The following is a 19,060-nucleotide window of genomic DNA, read 5'->3' on the forward strand; positions in this document are numbered from 1 at the left end:
CTACAAAGATATGAATCAAGGTCGGGTCTACTAGATACTAAGTATAAGAAATACTTGAATTAGTTTATCTGTCTGCCTGTTTTAATTTCCCTTTTTTGTATGCATGAATAAGTCTTAAAGAATTTCGAATTTTTGATAAAGTAAAATTGAAAATCTCAAAGCAAATGCCTTCCGATTGACGACCACTCTATAGTATGTATATATACATATATATTTATCTAACTCATAATCAAATCATACAAAGCAGTTGGCAACTGTTCGATTTGAGCCACTTGTCAGGTTGGTTTCCATAATTTCCTCAGCTTTTATTGCATTATTGAACAGCGAAAGAACTCGAAGTCTTGGTACGAATAATTGGTTTTATCTCAAGTTATTTGCCTTCTACAAAAGACAATAAACTAGTTATGACTTTTGAATTGGTTTTGATTATGATCAGCTGATACCTTTGCCAAAATTCGAAGCAACAAGGTAAATTTTGAAGCTTGTAAAATGAATAAACTATTTTTGACAATTTTTGTTTTAATATAATTCCAGTTATTAATTTCTTCTTGAATTTCGTTACGAGTACAAATACAAATCACTTAGCGAAAAATAGGCATATATAATATATATATATAATACAAAGTAAACATTAGCAGAGCATCCGAATGGTCTAGAAGAGGCTCCTCAAGCCGAGGCCCAGCAGGAGCAGCAGCGCTGCCAAGGACATGCGCAGACTGGCGCTGCCATTACAGTTATCCGTTTGACAGACATCGCAGAGATCATTGACAGAGTTCTCAGGCAGGTCGACCTTATCACGCACCGCCTGGCAGCCGGATTGACCCTCGGGTATCCAAACACAGCCGCGCTGAATCTCTGTTGGAATAGAAGCAAATGAAAAATCACAAATGAGATACCCTGTTCGTAAAGTGTAACAAAAGGGTATATTGGTTTTTGTCCCATGTCCTTCTGGCTGTCTAACTAGAGTCTTTATGCTTCGGATATATACTAGCATATATATATTCAAATATATATATATATATATATATATATTCATATATATTCAGAGTTTTAAAGCGTTAAAGAGTTCAGAAATCAATCCTAAATATTGTTTTAATTTTTTTCAAGTGTCGCAGTTTGAAAGTAACTTTTACAGTTTTAAAGCTATTGTCAGCTAATTGCAGGGATAGAAGAATGCAGATCTAGAAAGTTTCCACAACAATTTTTGTCCATTAAATCTCAAATATGAATACTCAAACATGGTTACAGTTTAAAAGACACTGTCTTGGCGTTACAGTCTGAGAGTCACCAGAAGACAGCTGATGCTTATTGTTACGCAAAAAATATAAGAAAAATGTCTTAAACAAAGTATACAATACTTATTTAAAGAAATTATACGCTTGATATAACCAAACCATTTGTTTTTAAGATTGAGTAAGGAGCCCACAACTTTGGTATTAGATAATTTGGGATTCTTAAAATAAGAATTTTCATTCTTAGAGAAAGTAGAGCCATTTTAAGATTGAGTTTAAGAACTATTAAAAAAGTTATGTAAATGGGAATTTCAATCTCAAGGCTGTGGAATGATTTGAATAAAAAATTATTGAATTTTGATCTTGAAAGCTGATTTTAAACTTTAAATAGAGCATCGCGCAGTCGCAGTCGCACCCGACAGGAACCTCCTCGACCACTTTAACGCTACTCACCGCCATTCTTTTCGATGCTGTAGCAGGCCGTTGTACGGTAATCGGTGGCGCGTCCGTTGAGCTCGTAGGAGCGATAGTTGCGTATCAGCTGATCGGCTGCCTGGGCAGCCAGGGAGCGGCGAGCGCGACCGGAGCGTATACCACCAGGTAATGCCGCCTGTTGCAGGGCCATCTGAATATTCTCCAACTTGCCAGGATTTACGACACTTGGGCGTTCCGTTGTTGTCGTGCTCTCAGTTGGGATATCCGTGCTTTCCGATGGTTTTGCCGATGAGGATTCGGTTGGTTCACTGGATCCTGATGATGTGGATGTTGAAGTGATCTCGGAGGATCCTGTTGACGCTGCTGTTGAGGATTCTGTAGATCCCGATGAGGATGGTATGGAGGATTCGCTGGATCCTGATACCGTTGGCGTCGAGGTTTCTGTGGTGGAATCTGATGAAGAACCTGATGAGGAATCCGATGAAGAATCTGATGTGGAATCTGTTGTGGAACCTGATGAGGATTCCGATGTCGAATCCGTTGTGAAACCTGATGAGGATTCCGATGTGGAATCAGTTGTGGAACCTGATGAGGAATCCGATGTGGAATCCGTTGTGGAACCTGATGAGGAATCCGATGTGGAATCCGTTGTGGAATCCGATGTGGAATCCGTTGTGGAACCTGATGAGGAATCTGATGAGGAATCTGATGTGGAATCGGATGACGCTCCTGTTGTCGAGTCTGTAGTTTCGCTAGATTCTGATTCTGTGGTTCCTGTCGATTCTGATGGCTCTCCTGTTGTGGTTTCTGTGGATTCCGTGGATTCCGTGGTTTCTGTTGTCTCGGATGGCTCTCTTGTGGTTTCTGTGCTGGATTCTGATGCAGAATCTGTTGTGGAATCTGTTTGATCTGTCGTTGTTGGTGGCGACGACTCTGTGGCTGGCGGCTCCACTGTAGAACCTGGCGACGTTGTGGATCCTCCCGTCGAACTATCCGACGTACTCGTCGGCGTGTCCGGCAAACTCTCAGTCGTTGTATCTTCCGTTGTATCATCCGTCGTTAACGTGGATGTAGTCTCATCCAAATTGCAACTAACTACCTTCGAATCATCCAGTTCCTCGCACTCGGATCCGATGCATTGGTAGCACTTGAGCGCATTTGCTGTAAATATTTATAAAGTAACGTAGATAAAAATGTGTTTCATATAAAAAACGAACTCGTATCGGCAATTACACTGATTGATAAATCGAATGGAGAGGTGTGTGTTCTATGTGTAATGCAGTAAACTTACGATAACATTGCAAAGATTCTTTAGCTCGAATCTTTTACTTTGCGAACAAGCAGTCTGTAAAGCTTTACACTTAGAGAAAAACTACTCTCTGAGCTTTGATATGATTGGTCTTGAATATTCCTGAAGGAAGTCTGATTTTAAAGTTGACTGTCATTGTTACAAAAAAATTGAAAATATCTTAAGCAAAGTATGTAATACTTATTTTAAAAATATGCATGCTTGAAATAAGCATAAATATTCTTCTTAAGAGTATCGAACTACTTTAATTGAGTAAACAGGCCTTAAACTGGTTTTAGGTATTTTGGCATTCTTAAAGTAAGAATTTTTATTCTCAAAGAAAGTATAGCATTGTCAGTTAAACTGAGTTTAAGAACTATTGAAAAATGATTTGAGTACATAATACTTGAAGTTTTCGCTGAGTGTACTTGAAAAACTCACTGTTGCTCGCGCAGATGATGCAATAAAAATTATATAAAGAGTTGCTAAAAATTAAATCAATCTGAAAAAACTTGTTTATAGCTGGAAAATATGAACTTCGTTAATTGCAATTCATAAAAAAATCAAAAAAAGGCCTGTCGATAAGGTGTCCTGGTTCTTGAAAGACGATAATAATTCATGAGGCCGGAACATTTTTGCGGCATGCGTAATTTCGAATGTGAACTAATTACAATAATGGGCATGACCCTGGTCTGTTTTTTTTTTCTTTTAATTTTTTGTTCTTTTCTCTGAATTGAGTACAACATGCTGATAAGGTGTGTGTGTGTGTGTGTGTGTGCCCTGGTACAACTATCGTAGTTAGTTCATATGAAAAATACAGAAGACACTAAAGAAATGAAATCGATCGATCTGGAATTTTTATTTTTAATTTCATTTCTTCTTTTTTTTTCTTAACTTTGATTGATTGAAAGAGACATGTTGCACTTTTTTAAAGATTTTTTTTTGCTCTTATTTCTTAGTCAATTAATCAATTTTATTATTTATATAGGCTTGATTTATATTTTGATATAGTTTAATCATGCTTTTCACTTTTTTAACGAATATTGATGATTGCATAAATCTTAATTAATTAGTGCGCGTTTTGCGTGCGTTTTTAAACGCGCTCAAATCGTTGACTGCTCACCTGGCCAAATGGCAGCGCAGACGCACAAGCAAAATATGACGAGGATTATTGAACGCATTTTCGATTTGTTATGCCTAAAAGGATATTATGTTAAGGATCAGTTGAAATGCCCGCGAGATCGTTGGCTCGCGACAAGAACTGTAGACAACAGCACGGCTCGACTCTCGAATGCAAACTACCAATTAAATATATTGTTAACATGGCTTTTTTTATCACTTGGCACCGGGCCCGATACTCATGGGTTGGTCGGGTCGGGCCAATGGCACTGATAAGGCGCCACAGCACAGCGCCCCGTTGGCTGCTTTTGGCCACAGTCAATGCTCCACCAACCGACCAAATTAAGTCGACTTTTTATTACCCATTTCATTTCCTCTCTGTTTGCTGAAGGTAGAAATATTGTGCATGGCCAAAGAACTTTGCATCGAATGACCGAAAAAGCAGTAAGAAATCGCAAAGTTGCACATTTTTATTAGTCAAAAGTTTTTATATATTCATTTTTATTAGATACTTGTTGTCCTTTATATATTTGAATACCTGCAAGATGTTTGGGCAATCTGGTTTAATTCCGGTATTTATTTTACTGCGAATCGAACCTTGAACCATTTTAATACCTGCAGGACTATTTAGCGATAGTTAAGATCTGGTTCAATTCCGAAACTTACTTTTTCGTTACTGTTAACCGAATCTTTAGCAATAGTTAAGATCTGGTTGAATCCTGGTATTTCATTTTCTGTTACTGTGAACCGAACCATGAATCGAATCGGCTGGCTATAAGAACAGCTGAACCTGAACCTGAAACCTATCATTGAAAAAATGGAAATAAAAGTTATAAAACAGATATTAAAATATCTTAAAATAGTTTTGTTGCATTTCTTACCTTCAAATCAACGATGTTTTTTTTATTATTCTGAACCGAATCAGTTGGCAAAAAGCGTATCTGAACCTGAACCTGAAACGTATTATTGTAAAAAAGAAGGAAATGAAAGTTATAAAAAATGTATTAAAATATTTTAAAATAATTTTGTTAAATTTTTAACCTCCAACATTGCTCTAACAATGTTTTTTATTATTATTTGAATATTAAGAAATTAACTCATAAAAAAAAATTTGAGGCAGCAAGGACTTAACTCTTATTGAGAGGTTGAGTTTCCATTATCATATGTAAGCTTCGTCAAATGAATAAATAATAATATATATTTATGGTTTTATTTAATTTAACTAAAATCGTAATCGAATGAATTGTTATCAAGCTGAAATCGGTACACTCTAGGGAGCTTTCACTGTGGCTATTGTGTTTTAGGACCAGTTATAGACGTTGATAAAATCAACTCTGCTGCTGCTGCTGCTGCTGATAAGGAGATTGCGATTTGCAGGGGTTTTTTTATTTAGCTTTAGTGTTGCTTTTGCTATTGCTTTTAGAACGCACTTCCTCAGGATATGGTTCAATTGCCGTAGACCCCAATAAAAGTGTTTTGTGATAAGCAACAATTGAATGTGTGTAAACTGAAATTCTTTTAACTGGGCACTTGAAATGCTCATTCCGATGTCTGAAAGCGTCAGTCCGAGGGAATTTACTAGATCAGCCGCTGACTTAAATGCGTAACGCTTGAGTTGGCCCATAAATGCAATTCTCACTGAAATGTAGACTATAGAGCCGTGTAATGGAATCTAATCAGTTCTATCGATTTCTAAGGCATCTAAGCCCAAGGCTACAGTCGTTTTAAATGCCTAGATACTAAGTTGGCGAACGTTTATGGTTACGCCACAAATTGATAAACAAATGATAAAAGTATATATATATATAGATATATGTATATCTATATAGATATAGATATATATGTATATAGATACCAAAGACGCGCGTATCGGAATTGTTTTGCCAGTGCATTGTGAATATTTTGGCAAGAATTTTATTGCCGATGATTCACATATTTGGACAGCCGTTTAACAAATGGGCTTTGTCTGCTCAAAGTACACAAGCGAGCTCACAAATTGTTCCATATATTAGGCAAAAAACGTTTTAATAACGTAACATAAAATAAAATAAAAACTGGGTAAATGAAGGTAAATATTTGTCTCTGACATAAGAAGACATTTCCGTACTAAGAAAGCACATACTTTCTAATACTAGATTTATTTATACATTATCAGAGTCTTCTGTCGAGTTCTTTGAACTAAAACCCGATTTGTCAGCCCAGTTGATCTTGACTAAGAGATCTACAGTTCTGTGAGCTTAGCATGTGACATCACCTGTGCATTTTCAGGTAAAGTCCCTCGTTTAGCACAATCTAGAAGAATTATTTCTGCATTTATCATTGCGTAAAGTTAAGCAAATGATTTTATTTTAAGGTAAATATAGATAATTCAATTTGCTTAAAAGCAAAAAGTGGAATATAAGTTTTTAAGGGTTTGGTGATTTTTCTCTTAAAAATTGGTTGGATAACGTTTTGTTATCACATCTTAAAAGCATTCCCCTTTTAATAATACAAATAAATAAAATATAATGCGAAGCTTGTGATGCTTATTATAAAATATTAAATATAAAAATTAAAATATTAAAAAAAATGAAATTAAAAATTTAAAGAAATAAATCTAGGCTAAATTTATGGGTAAATCAGCTCACTTAGCATATGCATAGGCTTATTGCTGACATAAAAATATATAAAGAGGGTACTTAAAGCAATCTTATTCTAAATTTTAGATATCGGGAACTCCCAGATCATCTTAATTGTTTTCTTAGATATTATAAGATGTTTGCAAATGAAAGACTGTGCCGTGCGTAGCCCTAGTCTTTTGTATATATATAACTCATAAGTCACTCAGTTAGTTAGATATATATATAAATATATATTTTTGATCAGTCATTCATTCAACTCTTCACATATCCAACTGACTGACTTTTTTGAGTTAGCGTTTCAAGGAACTTGATTAGCCATTGAAAAGTACTTAGGTACCACCTATTAAAGTATCTTTCATTACCAAAACAAATCAAAACTTTTATGCTCAGACAAGATAGTTGAATATATGTAATGTAATGTCCACATTAAATACGAAAAATTTTCAAGTTATTAAAGAGCAGAAAAAGAAAATAATTGTAATGTATGTAGAGTCTTCTTTTGAGATTAGAATGGAAGTGATTGCTTCTTCTTTTTTATAATTACGGCTCAGTGTTCCTAACAACTAGTATGTAAATCTGCTTTGTAGCTGTTACGTACATTTTATGTAAATTAAATCTATACATCAATATCAATACATAACAATTATAGTTGAAGTAAGCACGAGCTTATTATTATGGAGCTGTATAACAGGTATTTTCTGAATCAAGTACGCCTCTCCAAAGCACACTTACAGATATAGTTTTGTAATTCACATAGGCCGAATTGCGTTCAAGTCGTTTTTTTTTTTTTGATTTCATTCAAGTCATAAGAAAATTAAAAGTCCACTCATTGCTAATGAGCGCCCCTTATCGAAGAGGAAGATAACGCATAATTAATGAAAACTTTCACTCACCCAGAACGGCTTATCACGGTCAGCACGTTTAAATTTTATATATATATAAAAGCTGCTTGTGAAGCACCATTCAGATGGAAATCATTATCAAATCTCGCCACTTAATGGGGTAAATATAAAAATAAAAAAAATAGCATTCGTGAAGGTCGCTTTTCGTGTCGTTGTGACACACATTTCTCTGGCCAATATATGCCTTATCTGGTCAGATATTTATTTTCAATATACGTCAGTTTTAGAGGTCAGGCTTTTATTTGGTTCTTCACTTGTTTTATCTGTAGAGCACTTCTGGGAACTTCGGTTATCAAATATTTCTGGACATATCTCTAATGTCTTTAGCTCCATGATATCCCTACTCATTCATGTATTTATATTTATGTGTATACATATATGTATATATCAGCATATGACCAATTGCCGCCTTAATTTATGGCTCTCCACTTCGTAGCATGATTTATGCCATGGTGCGCACACTTTTCGCATGCACTGTGCACAAATATAAAAAGAAGCACAAGTTTTTTTATAAATATATATATATTTTTTTTTGTTATTAATGAAATCTTATCTTATCTTATTGTTGGGAACTTGGTTCTCGTTGCTTTTGGCCGAACTGTGTTTGCCCTGGGCAAATTTACTTAGCATAGTTGGGCCTAAAAGTATGCCTCTTCCGGCTTGATTTGTTGGCACAATGCGGCGTATGCGCAATGGACGTAACATTGACCCAGAGGCTACATAGGCAAGCGCTACGAACCAGAACCAAGACCCAAATAATTATCGCTTGTCGTACAACTCTTGAGGACACAATGTATCGAGCTTTATCTGAATTTTTGATTTGTTGACTTCGTCAACAATTTTTGTTTTATTATTATACCTATCCACAGATCTAACTCTGCGTTAAATGTGTTATAAATAGACTTCTCTCAGCTATCAACTATCACATAAAGATTAACATACTTAGTTTGGATACGAAATTTATAACAAAAGTTTTCGGTTGTTCGGTTCACGGTTTGAACTGCCTTAAGGTTCGGTTCGTGAACCGGTTTTTGTTCATCTACGAACCCAGTTCTTGGTCCAAATATGTTTTCTCTCGATTTTGGTTCAGTTTACTTTTATTAAATATATTTTCAATTTATTATTTATCTTTAATTAGTTAACTTCTGATATTATAAGTTCAAAAACTAAAAAATGTTGGCATAACATTTTTTAAAATAAAAAAAAGAAGAAAAATGTTTTGAATAGATCCATTTTTTTAAATATATGTTTTGGTACTTGAATTCCGTATCCAAATAATTCGGCTTGGGCTTAAAGTCCTGGCATGAATACAGAATAGTTTATATTTCCCATGATTCTTTTTGGTTTTCACTGCATTTAAGAAATATTTAATCTATTCATTTTAATATTATTTGATACTATTTTTTCATAAAATCAAACACATGAAATCGGTTTAATTTAAAATAAAAAACTTCAAAAAAGTTTTCACATCTCGGAGAAGATCTTGAAAAATCGTTTAATGTATAAATAGTTTATTACATATCAATTAACTTGTCTTATGCTTCACATTTGGTTAGCTTTAGTTCATATTAAGTTATATATAGGCATATATGTATATATTTCGATATTCGCTTGTGAGTGTGTGTGTGTGTGTTTGTTTGTTTGTGTGTGTGTATGTGTCGCTTACAAATTACATAAAGTTTCGCTTGACTTAACAAATGAGAGCAGAGGCGCTTCAAGGGCGTAGGCAGGATTTTGATAAAGGGGCTTGTGTCTCTAGTGGGGGTAGGGGTGAGAGGGGGTTTCTATATTCAAGAAAAGTTTTTTACAAGCTCAATAGCTTTAAGTTCATAGGTGTAATTTCTTCAATAAAAGCAACCCCTGCCCCAGGTGCGCCCATGTAGAGCGCTTCAGTGACTATGTCTGTGTGTGTTTGTGTGTGTGTGTGTTTGTGTGTACCTTAAACAAATGAGCAATATGTACTAATTAACACCGGGCTGGAGTGGGCGACGGAAGGCGAATGGAGATGGAGAGCGGGGGGCGTGGCTGGTGTTCCACTCCTCAATTGCGCTGCAGGAGAGCAGCGACAAGGGCAAAGGCAAGTGTCGCCAGCAGCGTTGACTGGAACGTGGATGTGGCACCATTGCAGGCATTCATGCTGCACGGATCACAGTTGGCCAGCTTGGTTTCGTTGCTCTGGATCTGCAGCTCCTGGCAGACGGACTGCTCCGGCTCAACACGCGAGCAACCGCGAACCGTCTGCACCGTATTATTGACTGTGGATTGAAATGGGCGGAGTTTTGGTTAGTTTTTGAACCGGAACCGGATCCGTATCAGCTATACTCACCGGTCTTTTGCACCGTATAGCAGTGATAGCTGACGCTCGTGTCGATCAGAGCACGACGCTGGCGTATGGCCAGCTCTGTGGTTGTTGTGACAGCAGCTGAGTCGGCATCAGCTGAGCTAGGCAACAGCCGGGTGGTGTTCACCTGACGCAACAGATCCTCGGCCGGCGGCGTGGGCACGCCGGTTGTCGTCTCTGGTGGTCCCACTGTCGCCGGCGTTGGCATTGGCGCCTCTGTGCTCTCCGTGCTCTCGGTGTTCGTTTCGCTGGTCGAATCCGTCGACACGGTGCTGGTCACCGGATCGCTGGTGGTGCTATCCGTGGTGGTGTTTTCGGCTGTGACTGTGGTTTCGGTGCTGCTCGTCGGCGCCTCGTCGGTGGTGAAGACTGTCGTTGGGGTTGTGCTGGTCGTGGTCACGGTTGAGGCCTCGGTGCTGCCGCCCTGATTGAAGAAGTCCGCATTGCAGGCCAGCAGCGGCGTCTCCTTGGTCACCTTTTCGCAGTCATCGCACACATAGCACATCAGATCCGCCAAACAAGCTGCAAGTAAGTGGGGAGTATCGGATTAGAATTGAGGCTACAAATATGCCAGTTAAATAAACTCCAAGTTTGGAGTATAAGCCGCTCTCTAATTAGAGTTAAAGCAGCTGCTTATAGGGAATACCCCAGTCGTGGTCTATGAGCTACAAATTAAGCCTACTTTATGCGGTCTTAAGCAAATAATGAGCTCTATTCTAGCAGTTGAACAGGGTATTTTGTAGTCAATTAACATTTACGTATAACCTTGCGAATAGGTTTCAATTTGAACTTTATGAAACTGGGGTACGATTCCCTATATTTGACTTGAGTATGTCGGAGTCGGCCGGATCGATTGACTATATCATATGGCTTTTATAGAAACGATTGTTTTTCAAAATTGTTTCTCGGATATCTTATAGCATATTTTGGCATTTATAGGCTTTAGAATTCTTCTAACACATCTGCAAAACTCTTATCGAGGTCGGAGGTCTATATCATATATAGTTCCTAGTTTTATTTAACATGCCTTAAAGATTAAAGTAAATACTGCTGCGAGATCTAGAAGATCTATGCAAGAATCTAACCGTTTCCAGCATGGAATTCCAATGTATATTTTTTGAAGAACAGAATCTAAAACCAGACAAGATTTGTATTATTTTTTGTTTTATCTATTGAGTGTCAATAAAGGCTTATTTTACTCATGTTGAAAATATTCGTAGTTGAAGTGCATTAGTTTTGTTGTACATCATTCATCATTTTTTTTATGTTTTTTTTTTTTAACTTCCAAACACTGATATATATATATCATAAGGGTATCGTTAAAGCCCTATCTCTGGTTGGGTTCAAACAATTTACAGCTTTGGTAAATATGAACAACAAGCGAGCGATAAACGATTAACGATGACAAAGCGATCGTAACTCGACCATGTGCGGGCCATAAATCAAGGCAACGGGCTCGTAGACTTTGTTGACTTTGATATTTCTCGTATTATTTGCTCATTCTTTATTATTAGTTCAATGTTTGAACTAGAGCTATTATTGTGCCCTCCACTGGATCCGTCCAACCAAAACAGACGAGCTCCTCTGCCATGCAAATTACCAGCTACCTGTTGGCAATTTACGACAACAAATAAACAAATATTTGCACCGTGCAGAGAGCAAACTTATAGAGACATTCGCGTAATTGCGTCAATTGCCTTATCAGAGCAGAGTCAACGTGTAGAGAGCAGCGCTGGCGCAGGTGCCAGTTGCCAGTTGCCAGTTGCCCGGGCGGCGGATGACTCACGGGCGGACTCGCAATGGGCTGGGTTTAGCCCATGCTCATCCAAATGTCAGTCAAATTGTCTGCTTGCCGCTGATAAGCGTAACAAGTCGGCTGTTGGCGACTGCGCAATACTCTGTTTGAAAACAGCTGACAAACAATCTCTTGATATTTAGGTGGTTGACTCTAAAGCTGTAACTAAAACAAAGTCGTGACTTTCAAACTGTGACTATGGCAAAATATGGCTTAAGGTGATTTATTGGTTAAACGTGAATGAGCTGGGCTCTTTCAAGTAGATCAACATTGAACTACCTATTGGGTTTCCTGGCTTTGGCTTTAAAACTGTCAAAGTGACTTTCAAACTGTGACTTGGGAAAATCTTGTTCTTTTCTGATTTATGGGTACTTTTAGCTCCAAGCTTAAAGAGCCCATCAGTTAAGTTTCTGACAAATCCCTGAACTTGCGCTGCAAAACTGTGGAAACTTTCAAACTGTAAAATTTGGTTTTAGCTTTAAAACTATGGAAGATATAGATATACGAAATTCGACACTCAAAGTGTTCGCTGAGGAGAATTTCTACTGTATATATGGAATATATATTGCAATTAGCTAGGCTTTAGCGTCGCCAAAACTTGCGTTCATTTGCACAGACAGACTGCCAGCCAGCCAATATACCGTCTGGCACTGTCTGTAAACAGGGTATGGATATTGCTCATACGCCGCGTAGCCCATACAATTTTGTACACACATTTTTTCAGCGCAACGCTCCTGCTATGATATACGATATGGTCGAGTTCCGCGATTGTTGACTTAAAAATTATTAATAAATCACATTGATTGATGGACGACCGTCCGGTGGATAATGAGGGGGAGGAGCTGTAGCTCAAATATTTAAGTGGCTTTAGTGGCACGTGATAAGCAACGCGTACGGGAATTGGTTAAATTTGTGCTTGAACTTGAGTCTTGTCTCTTTTTTATTGTTTTTGTTTGTATAATTGTTTGCAATAAATAATAATTTTATCATTTGCCAACAATGAAATACAATTCATTTGCATTGTGCATCCATTCGACTCGTCCAAAAACCAGTTTCGTTAACAAAGACTTTGCTGAACTACGTTCTTAGGGCGCACTCTGTATTATACACTCAGAAAAAACGGGGTTCAAAATGGGAATTCTATAAGTTCTCTTCTTTCAAGAAATAATATTATAAAAACTTCAAACATGTTTTCGATTACGTAACCAAAGCTTAATATGAGAATTTACATGCTTAAAATAAGCATAAAAGCATCTTAATTTAAATGATTTTTGCTTAGATTAAGTCAAGTATTTGGATATTTGCAAACTGCTAAGAAAAGTTCTTAAATTAGAAAACCTGTTTTCAGCTTAGGAAGTTTTGAACTAGAAAGTACTGTTATTTTTCTCTGAGTGTAGACTTCCGCGAAGTTGCATATATGTTTTGCAACTCAAGTAAAGTGTATTAAAATTTTTCAATTAATATGCACGCGCTCAAAGTCTTAAACCGAACAGGCCTTATAATAATTATTACAAATGGACTGGAAATCTGACAGATCATTAAGAATTGTGCAGTCTTAGCGTTATATAATGAAAGTGTTTTCTTATTTATTGTAATATTTTTTTTAAATATTCTTTAATTAGGCAATTTGAAAAACACAAAAAAAAACATCTGCAAATGTTGGCCTTACGTAAATGCTTTACATTTTGCACTCAAATCAGGCGAGAATTTCAAGTTTTTTGATTTGGTGCTAAACGGCCGAGCAGGTTGTTGTTGTTCTTGTTGTTGTTGTTCTCGTTGTTGTTGTTCAAAATGTGCTAAACGACAGCTGTCATGTGTGCCATACATGTCTGTAAGTACGCGCCAAGCTAGCCAACTAAAACGCTTCGAATCGCAGCCTTTCAATTAGCAGTTGACGCAGTTTCAATGTCAATATCGAGACTAACAAACAAACAAAAAAATAGCTCGAATAATGCATTTCAAATGCACCAAAATTTCAGCTGCCTTTCGAAATCAGCTCAATATATATTGGAATATTTGTTATGCCTAACTTGGCACTGGAGTTGGGCACGTGTCGTGTTCGTGCTGAGCTCCGGATAAATGAACTATCTATTTATTTACATTAAAATGTTTTTAAGAAATTCTGGCTGTGATTAGGAGCTGGGCACGTGTCGTGTTTGTGCTGAGCTCTAATAATATATATTTATATCTCTAGTTTGAAATTGTTAAGGAAAATAATTTCAATTATTAGAAATATTTTCTAATTTGTTTTTGAGCACTTCGGACAAATAAACTATCTATCTATATATCTATATTGAAAGTGGTACGAAAATTAGTTATTACTTGAACTCCTGTAAAAAATATTTGAATCATTTGAAATATTTTTGTTCATTTTGTTGTAATATTGTTCGAAGTAATTGAAAGTTGGGCACGTGTCGTGCTCATCCAGAGCTCTGATAATATTAATTTATATGTCTAGAGATATTTTCCAATTTGTTTTTTTTGCACTTGGGGGTAATTTAGAGTACGCGTCGTCTATATTGAAATTGGTAAGAATAATAGATAATTCATTTATTTTACTGTGCTGCATACTTTAAAAAGTTAGTTAATAAATTTAATTTTTCTATTAGAATACCTTCTAAATATTTAATCCCTATTAAGTTATATATTTTTTTAAAGCAAAGGACCAGAATTGTATTTATCTTCTATCATCTAATTTTTTGTATTTTTCATAAATTTATTTAATAAATAAATAATTAAATAATCAAGCAAAGTTTAGGAATATTTAGCATGGTATTCACATTTGCAAATATTTAAAAATAATTCTTAACTTTGCACAAAATGCAGCTCCCTCTAGAAGTTCGCACTTCGTAGGAATATATATATGGATATATATATTATATATACACAAATAACATATAATTATCTCTATGCTAAAGCTTAATATGTCTGCTTTATGTCAACATTTCCGCATTTGTAAAAAAAAGGAATGTGAACGTAAAAATCCCGCCAACTATTTTCGCATTATTTATGACAATTTATAGAGAGAGGAAAAAATTGCAATTGTTCTCGACTGTGATTTTCAACCAGACAGTTTTTTTCTCCGTATACATTTTTTATAATTATAGTGTTTTTTCTTTTATTTGTGATTTGTTTAACGGGCACAAAAACGTTGCGAATGCAATAAATGTTAATGGGCAGAAATAAAATGAATTTGCATTTTAAATACGATTCTTTTGCTCGTTGAATATATATTTTTTCTCTCTTTTCATTCTGTTTGGCATTTCACAAGCGGCACACAAATTGTTTATAAATAGCAGCAAATAATTATTATTTTATCATATTATCGAAAAGGTAGTTTTTTTTTTATATACATTTCGTTCCGACTTTGCTGTTGGTGCTTAACAAATAGAATTCCAGCGATCCGACACGATCCACTTTTAATACGGGCGCATCAATCTTGTATCACAATTTTGGACACTCGGACTTAGCATAATATCTGACTTTTGAGATATCACTCGAATATCGGGTCTGACACATTTTGGGGCACCGAAACACCTGAACTCTTACCTGGCGCGACGAGCAGCCAAATGAGGGCGCTGAACAGAATTAAATTATTACCACGACGCATTGTGATTTTGTTTTTCTTTTTATCTGTCCTTATATTATTTTGAAAAAAAGCCGGATATTGTATGCTTGTTATAAATCTTTGCTCGCAAGATTTATGCAAAATAGATATATATTTATATATTTATTTCGTATTTTCAAACGCGACTTCACTTGCGACCGCAGTTTACGAATTCTGGAATTTAACTGAAAATCTTGTGATTTGTTTGAGACTTTTTATAGAGTTTTATAAGCGACTTGCGCAGCGACGGCTGCGACGCTCAAGAAAGAGACAGCTAGCTGGCGGGAGAGTCAGAGCGAGTGAGAGAGAGAGAGAGAGAGAGAGAGCTAACAATTGCTGCCGCGTGCGGTACGTTAATGCGTGTGTGTGCGTACATTATTTTATTGATAACAAATTAATTTATAATGCAAAACCCAAATTGCCAAAAAAGTACAAGTACAAAAAAACGAGCTTAAGAGAAACGCTTACTCGCTCTCCCGAACTCGTTGCCTGAGCTCTCTTTAGCTGCAGCTCTTTCCAGTTTCAAGATCGCAAACGTCAGCGCCCGTCAGGGAATTCTTATAATGAGACAGCGAAGCGGGCAGAAGATTTCCCGACTACGCAAATGATTCAATGCCTGGGTTTTTACAAAATCCCCCAGATGGGACTTTATATGATACACTCAGAGAAAAGCAGGCGCTCTAGATAATAAATGTAACTGGATAATATCTAAATAATTTATATTGGGAAGCCTTTCTTGGATTAACTAAACTATTTGAGTCTTGTATTTAGGAATTTTGATATTTAAAATATTGCTCTAGTCACAATTTTGTACTTGCTGTGAGTACAACATTTTTTCTTCCAGTGTACACTGCTTTAACGACTTGTTCGATACCTTATATGCTAACTTAGCGCTTAGTATAGGTAGTTAGCAAATTCTTTCTGAGATCAACGTCCACACCCCGATGCGACGCTCCTCTTTGGGGGTAAACATTTGTCATCCCCCGCGTACACTCACATTTACATAATATTCAAATATTGGTTTTGATGTTGATGTTTTGCGATTGTCGCATGATTAATATTACTCAATATTAAAAGCACGCAAAATCAACAAACTCGATTTCAATTCCCCTCAATTAACACAGCCTTTTATTTGGTATTTACCCGATCCATTTACACCTATTGTGCGACTTTGCAGCTGACCGCGATGTTGCGGCAGCAAGACGTTGATTTTGAGAATCGCCGAGAAGAGCTCGCACTGCACTGCTTAGGCAAAGGGAACAAAAACAAAAACTTTCCATTTGAACGCACAAAAAGGTTAACGGCATTCAATGTTAATGAAATGCGCAAAATGCCACAAGACTTTTGTTTGGGGCCATTTGATAAGCAAAGCCAAGGTCCCCGAAAATTAATTATTGGCCCGGAATAACCTTGAGAGTAAGAAGAAGTTGCAGGTTTATTGGACTAAAATGTATGAGACAGAGTTCTCTTACAGGGTATTGCACTTCTTTTCCAATAATAAACTTGACAAAAAGAAAGAAAACGAAAGTTTGGTAAACAGAATATTATTTCGGAGATATAACTGCAAGCAAAAAATCGAGATAAATCTTTCAGTTTTGGTTTGGAAAAGAATCACAAGAAAATGTTCTACAAATTTTGAAACAAATAAAAAATCTTCTAATTTCTTTGAAATTCTAAATATTCTGCATTACTCAATAATTAAATATGTATATATATTTTTATTTTGCCGCCCAGCCTGATTAATAAATTGATTAAGTTTTAACAAAATGATGTTGTGCTAAAAACTGAGAGCTGTATTTGATATGAATATAGTAAATAGACCAGAAATGGACAGTATGCATATATCATAGTTAGTTTGTCTGCGCTGGGTTAGGTTTGGCCCTGATTCTTTTGCTGGCACCGACTATATACTAGATCGTGCGTACTCGTACATTATGGTAGATATTGTGGACTCGTATGTGTATCATTCAACTGCGAGCGGTTCGTGCCAAATGGCTAGAAATCGTGTTTAGTGTCTGGCTGTTAACTGACGCATCAATATTTCAGAGCTCAGACGCAGACACACGGTCCGCAGATAACTGACAAAAAAAAAACATAAAACAAAAACAAATGAAAATAAAATCGGAAATTTGTGGTTTTCAATTGCTGGCGACATCACGTAAATCGCCAAAAAAAAAAAGAGGAAAGCAAAAAATATCTCACGCTGCTCTCAGAGAACTCTCTCAGCGCCCAGGTCAAAGTCGGCTTTTGTTAGCCTGCTGAGAACGCAATTGCGTGTGCGAGTTTTGGCGTAATACCAACTGGCCCGGAAGTTTTAAGCCTTACAAAAATAAAACAGGGAAGCAAACGGGCTGGGCCTGCCCGTCTTTGTATTCGCTTTATATATATCCCATATATATACACATATACTATATAATGCCATACGCGTTTTAAGCAGCCTCACAAATTTGGCAATTGCATTCGCAGCAAGTTAACATGCTTCAATCGAGTGCACGACTGGGGCATACCCTGTAGTCGACACGCCTTACATTAAGCTTCAACTGAGCTTCTTTTAAACACACTTTGCAAAATTGATACTTAAATAACTTTTAAATGGTATGAACATTTCAGAGCTTCAAGATAACATTTAGATGATGAACTATTCCTGACTAGACACTAGTAGACTAGAGACGACATACAATATTTGGTATCTCTAGCTCCTATAATCTCGGACATACGCTTACAAAGCCCAGGCTGACAATCGATATTTATCGATATTGATTAAAAAGAAGTTTTTATTTAAGTAAGTTTACATATTGAGCATATGATAGACGAGAACTTACAGAACACATTTTGTGTTCCCAACAATCATAATATCAGTGATAAGCTCAAATCGTAGGTGGAAACGGATAATTAACGACTTTGCTTAAAATTGGGCTAGTTATCGATTATAAAAACTTAATTTGCATATGGCATATCAAATTTTAACTTTAAGGGGGAGAGAGAGAGAAAAGAGCGAAAAAGAGAGGGAGAAAGAGAGAGACATAGAGAAATAGGATAAGAGAGAGCGAGAGAGAGGAGAGAGAGAGCGAGTGAGAGAGGCTGATTGATATGGATAGATTAATACAGCTTATCGTACTGATCAAGAATATACGTGTATGCTTTTTGGAGTTGAAGATGCTGTAAAGCTACATTATACCCAATTGCACTGGATACAGGGTATATTAGAAGCAAACAGCTGCTCGTTGGTAAGCACAAGTTGCCTTAAATGCGAATCCGTTAAGTTGACATCACATTTCCGCAGGCAAACGGAAGATTTGTTCATCACCTAATTGAGAACTCAGCGAAATTGTTTCGGTGTCTATCTGTCTGGTTGTAAATCGCTCAATTTGCCGGCAGCGATTGCCACTTGAGGCCTAATGCTATCAGTTGATCGGCGCTGATCATCAGTTATCAGCAATAGAAATGAAGTCAGACATAATTTCTGTGGGCCGACCGTTGTCATCGTTTAACATGGGGCTTATCAGCTGCTGTAATTGATTTGTCATTTGGTGAACTGTGAACGGGTAGCCCAAATGATTGGGCATTTTCCCCCTTTATCGCGTATCGCTTACCAATTGTACAATTAGGCAAAAATAGACCGGCCGCTCATCAGCTATGGCGCGTAATTAAGATCGAAATAGACCGCGTACTGGTTCATAAATCGCGGCAGGCAATAAACCACGCATATATATATAAATA

At 36.7% G+C, this 19,060-nt stretch overlaps 2 protein-coding genes across 2 annotated transcripts; both read right to left on the reverse strand.

Moving 5' to 3' along the window:
* Window positions 1-501: 501 nt before the first annotated feature.
* Mur29B (Mucin related 29B) lies at window positions 502-4,263 on the reverse strand. Its single transcript, XM_064681414.1, has 3 exons — window positions 4,079-4,263; window positions 1,686-2,828; window positions 502-855 (listed from the first exon to the last, which is right to left on the reverse strand). The coding sequence occupies exons 1-3, from the start codon at window positions 4,134-4,136 to the stop codon at window positions 653-655; spliced, it is 1,404 nt and encodes a 467-aa protein (XP_064537484.1). The 5' UTR covers window positions 4,137-4,263; the 3' UTR covers window positions 502-652.
* A 4,795-nt stretch (window positions 4,264-9,058) lies between these two features.
* On the reverse strand, window positions 9,059-15,510 carry LOC135427813 (uncharacterized). The gene is made up of 3 exons (XM_064681426.1): window positions 15,283-15,510; window positions 9,924-10,460; window positions 9,059-9,852 (listed from the first exon to the last, which is right to left on the reverse strand). The coding sequence occupies exons 1-3, from the start codon at window positions 15,341-15,343 to the stop codon at window positions 9,638-9,640; spliced, it is 813 nt and encodes a 270-aa protein (XP_064537496.1). The 5' UTR covers window positions 15,344-15,510; the 3' UTR covers window positions 9,059-9,637.
* Between the last annotated feature and the right edge of the window lie 3,550 nt (window positions 15,511-19,060).

Source organism: Drosophila montana, unplaced genomic scaffold (genome assembly GCF_035044405.1).
Source record: "Drosophila montana isolate Dmon_TW-CO22-7 unplaced genomic scaffold, ASM3504440v1 contig_1407_1, whole genome shotgun sequence".
Classification (NCBI taxonomy): domain Eukaryota; kingdom Metazoa; phylum Arthropoda; class Insecta; order Diptera; family Drosophilidae; genus Drosophila; species Drosophila montana.